The following is a 4,443-nucleotide window of genomic DNA, read 5'->3' as shown; positions in this document are numbered from 1 at the left end:
CAGCCTGGACTCATAAGGAGACCCTGTCTCAAACACACACACACACACACACACACACACACACAAAGGTTGAGCTGTAGTATTTTATTACATATATTTTGGCAAAAATAAATAATTCTTCACACATATTGTTCAGCAAAACAAGAATAACAGGCGGGTGGTGCAGGTGTGAGGTTCTCAAAAGAAGCCTGTGCGGGGAGGGGGCAAAAGGGGAGGAGACTAAGGCACAAACACTGGAGCTCCTCACCCAGGGCAGCAAGTGAGTGGTTGGGGTGCACACCAGAGCCCCCTCTTCGCAGCGTGAGGACCAGTCTTTACTCCACACTGGGTAACTGGAGAGGCCAGGGTGGGATCTGGCCCTTGCAGCCAAGTTCCCAGACAGGGAGGCTGTGGAGCCCAGCTGGGAGGGAGAGGGCACTTAGCATGGAGGCAGGCTTGGGGGCTGCTGGGAAGGTGTGGGGTCCGTGGTCAAGGAGTCCACAGGTGTGGGGTGGTCTACCGGCACTCGCATGCGCAGGGCATCTGGAGGGAAGGCCACATTGGTGCAGAAGAGACCCAGCAACAGCTGGCGCTGGCATTCCTCCCACTTGGCCAGCACATCACTCAGTGAGAGGTTGCTGCGCACCCAGTTGGGCAGTGCTTCCCGGTAGCTGGAACAGGACAGCGGCACAGAGGGGAGTGACCGGGCACGGCGCAGTTCTGTGGATTCAGACAGCCTGCAGGAGGAAGGAGCAGGGACTTCAGAGGGGGCCCTGAGACTCCAGGCCCAGGCATACGGCAATCAGGCAGCCCACCTGGAGGGCAGATGACTGCCCAGCTTCCTCTTGGCACGCATCACCAGGTACTGGCAGATGCTGCCCGTCTGCTCCTTCATCCACTGAATGTCCTCAGGCACGTCAGGCAACCACTCCAGCAGGCTGGGGACAGGGGCCGGTCAGGGCTGCAGCCAGGTCCCATGGGGTACTCCCAGGGTGACCACCACCCACAGTGCCTCCTCCCCCAGCCCCTTCTGCCTCAGACCGGATGGTGAAGGACACGGCGCTCTCCAGTGGTAGGGTATAGGGCACCATCATGGCTGTGGCCAGCCGCACAGGTAGCATATTGGACAGTGTGGTCATCAAGTCCCTGGGCTCCACACAGGCCTCCAGCAGGGCTGCAGGCAAAAGATTGGGGCCAGTTGGAGGCCACCCAGTGCCTGCATCTGCACAATCCTGACTTTTCTCCTTCCTACCGCACACCTTCATTGAGCCTCGCAGGCAGATGCTCCAGGATGTGGTCCTCGATGGGCGCAGGTGGCTGTTCCTCAGCACTGCTCCTCTCTGCACCCATGCCAGCCCCCTCTGTGTCCTCCTCCTTGGGCCCTTGGGCGGAGGGCAGTGCCAGCAGGGGGTTAGGCCGGTTCAGGAGGCCTGGGTAGGGGTGCGGTGACCAACAAGTAAGGAGGTGCCACTGGCCATGGCCTGCTCCCAGTGGGCATGCAAACCTGCCGCCCATGGCCCAGGCCTGCCAGGCCTACCATTCCGCCGCAGGAAGCGCAGACCGTCTCTGTAGCCCTGCTTGCACATCTCTCTAAGCACCTGCGACACAGGGATGCATGTGTGGCCTGCCCTGTCTCCTAGGGTTCCCACAAACTTGTCTCCACTACCACCCTGCAACCACTACCAAGCTGTCCTTGACCCAGCACAAGTATTAGCAGGAGACACCAGTTATTCTGTCTGGAAAGGGTGTGTAGGACACGACACTGCCCAATGCTCTGAAGAGGCCACAGGACCCCTGGCCACCCCAGGATCCTTCTTCCCTATCCTCTGTGGAGACAGGGTGACCAGGCCAGCCCCTCACCAATGGCTCCGGTGGGAAGAGGGCCTTGGAGAGGCGGTAGAGGTTGCGTAGGTTGAACTGGATACTGGTGTTGGTAAACCGAAGTTCGTGGATATTGGTGGAGCTGTCCTGAGGACAGATGTCACTTTCCCCCGAGAATGGGGACACAGTAATGGTGTTCTTGAGCTCATAGAGTGGCAGGTTGTCTGAAATGCCACCATCCACATAGCGCTTTGTGGAGACACAGACACAGACATGATCACATGGTGAGGGGTATGCTGGCTGCCCCACCTGGTGACTGTTTTGTTTGGACCTTTCACCCACTGGGCATTGGCTGCAGATGGCCCCTAACAGGAAGTACACACCTCCCCAGGGCCACCCGCCTGCCTGCCCGCCTCTTGAGTAACAGGAAGTGCTTGAGCCCACAAGCAGTCGGGGCACAGCAAGGCCCAGGCCACCGCCAGCCCAAGACTCAGCCAGAAGACAGCTGACTCCACTACCCCCAAAGAAGGTACTGGGGCAAGGATACTCACGACCCCTTGGAGGGAGGGAGGGATGAGCCCACAGTACACAGGAATAAAGGTGCTGCAGACATTGGCCTACAGGGTAGGACAGAGGGACAGGTGAGCAGGGCCTCAAGGTCATCCTGTGCCCCTGGTGTGGCTCACCAGGCCCACCTGGATGAGCTCATCCTTGGAGGTGAAGTGGGAGATGATGACATTCTCGCCATCCGACACCCGTGTCAGGGAGATGCCCAGACGCCCACTGGCACGCTCGTAGCAATCATTAGGCAGGGTCTTCAGTAGGCAGCCCCGGATGGTCTTCACCAGGTTGAAGGAAGGGTGCAGAGGGCCTAGGAACCGCTTCCGGGCCTCCTTGGACACCTCGATGATGTTGGCACCTGCCTCACCTAACACAGCAGGCCAAGTCAGGGGCAGCACTTCGGGGCTGGCTAACTTCACTCTGTGGCTCTATGCCCCAGTCTCATCGTGCAAACACCTGCAGCATCCCCACTGACCTAAAGGCTTCCCTCCCACAGGGCCGAGCTCCCAGTTGGGACTTCCAGCATCTGCCCCTAGGTACACCATGAGGATGCCAGACCACAAGGGCTGGCTGGCTGGGACTGAGACCTGCCCTCTGCCTGGTATTTTCCAGCTGCCTGTCCCCATGAGTCACTGGGCCTGGCATGGCACACAGCCCAGGAGAGGGGAGAAGGCAGAGGCTCAACTCTGACCAGGCTCAGCCTTTACCCACTTGGCTAGATCCAGCAGGGGTCCAGGCACACAAAGACCAGCCAGCTTGGGGCCAAGGGCAGCAGGCTGAAAGGAGTGGGCCCATCTTCTGGGAAGAAACAATTGTGGCCCTCTGTAACCAACGGCAGGCACTCCAGCATTCTCTCAGGGGCTCACTACTGCTGACCAGTCAATGCCAGAGAGGCCAAGGAGAGGAGGATCTTGGAGGAAAAGCAAGGGCCATGTCCTCCAGGGCCCTCCTGGGCAGGAGAGAGCACCTGCCACACTTCAAGGGCTCTGGATGCCCAAGCCTTCTGAGGGGTGGCTTGCAGGGCGGGGTGGAAGCTCTGTGAGAATGGCCAGTACCCTAAAGCCAGCAGGCAGAGGGGCAGACTGCACTCACCAGTCTGAAGACCTCCCTAGGTGGACAGGAAAGTGAACCACGGACGATGAGAACTAGCTGTGCCCCTGTCTCCTCCCCCTTGAGGGCAGAGGTCACAGAAAGGCAGGGGAAAACGCTGGACAGGCTCCCAATGGGCAGCGCATCCAGTCACCTTGGCTGACCTAGGGGGCTGGGGACTGGGCAGCAGTTCCCAGGACTTGTAAGGACGCTGTGTACTGTAAACACCAGGCATGTGGCAGGGCGCCTGGTGTGTGACAGAGCCCAGCCCTGGGCACTGGGACCCTAACACTCCTGTCCATTCAAGGTGGGCAGCAGCACCGGCCACAGTTGGGGAGCCAGGCTGGTGGGGCCCTGCACAGGGAGGTCTAGCCCCAGCCCTGGCTGGGCTCTTCCTCCAGGATCCTCAGGAGGGACCAGGCTACAGGAACTGGACACTCCTGGAGGCCACCCTCGCTTGGGGACCCTGGCCAACGCAGCCTAGAACTCCAAAGTCCCAGGCTGTGTGGAGCGCTGCCCAGACGCAGGGGGCCCCAGCTCACCTCCAGTCCCTCCCCCCTCCTGCCACTTGCTCTTTCCTCCAGGGCAGTGGCACCTGCCCGCCCCAGCCTTCGCCCCGCGGGCACCCTCGGAGCACAACACACCGCACCCGCCCGGCCCCAGCCCCAGTCCCTCACCGAGGCAGGCCCCGGTGACCAATGCCGTGGCAGTGAGGGCGCCGGCTGAGGCGCCATAGATGTGCGTGGCGTTAGCCACCAGGAAGGGCGCGTGCTCGCGGAGGCAGGAGGCCACGCCGATGTGGTAGACGCCGAGGAAGCCGCAGCCCGCAAAGGAGATGTTCCACTTCGCCTCCCGGGGGAACATTGCGGCTCAGGGCCCGCGGGTGGCGGTGAGCTGTCCGGCGGTTGGTTCTGTCCCACCGCGGAGGCGGAGACGCTGCTCTGCCTAGAGTCAAGGCGGTGTTTTGGCGCGGGGGCGGGGCGGGGGCGGGGC

The 4,443-nt window shown here is 61.2% G+C and overlaps 1 protein-coding gene across 1 annotated transcript in view; it reads right to left on the bottom strand.

Moving 5' to 3' along the window:
* Positions 1-82: 82 nt before the first annotated feature.
* The window catches only part of Pnpla2 (patatin like phospholipase domain containing 2), a 4,945-nt gene continuing 584 nt past the window's right edge, over positions 83-4,443 (bottom strand). Inside the window, exons 2-10 of the mRNA XM_004638044.3 lie at positions 4,128-4,395; positions 2,496-2,728; positions 2,352-2,417; positions 1,840-2,049; positions 1,517-1,577; positions 1,239-1,409; positions 1,021-1,153; positions 795-917; positions 83-716 (exon numbers count right to left, since the gene is read on the bottom strand). Coding sequence (XP_004638101.1) covers positions 419-716; positions 795-917; positions 1,021-1,153; positions 1,239-1,409; positions 1,517-1,577; positions 1,840-2,049; positions 2,352-2,417; positions 2,496-2,728; positions 4,128-4,314 — 1,482 coding nt within the window. The 5' untranslated portion in view covers positions 4,315-4,395 and the 3' untranslated portion in view covers positions 83-418. The remainder of the gene's footprint in view (positions 717-794; positions 918-1,020; positions 1,154-1,238; positions 1,410-1,516; positions 1,578-1,839; positions 2,050-2,351; positions 2,418-2,495; positions 2,729-4,127; positions 4,396-4,443) is intronic.

Source organism: Octodon degus, unplaced genomic scaffold, assembly GCF_000260255.1.
Source record: "Octodon degus isolate 3935 unplaced genomic scaffold, OctDeg1.0 scaffold00093, whole genome shotgun sequence".
NCBI lineage: Eukaryota > Metazoa > Chordata > Mammalia > Rodentia > Octodontidae > Octodon > Octodon degus.
The sequence above is the reverse complement of the archived record's forward strand: the minus strand, read 5'-3'. Positions and strand labels throughout refer to the sequence as shown.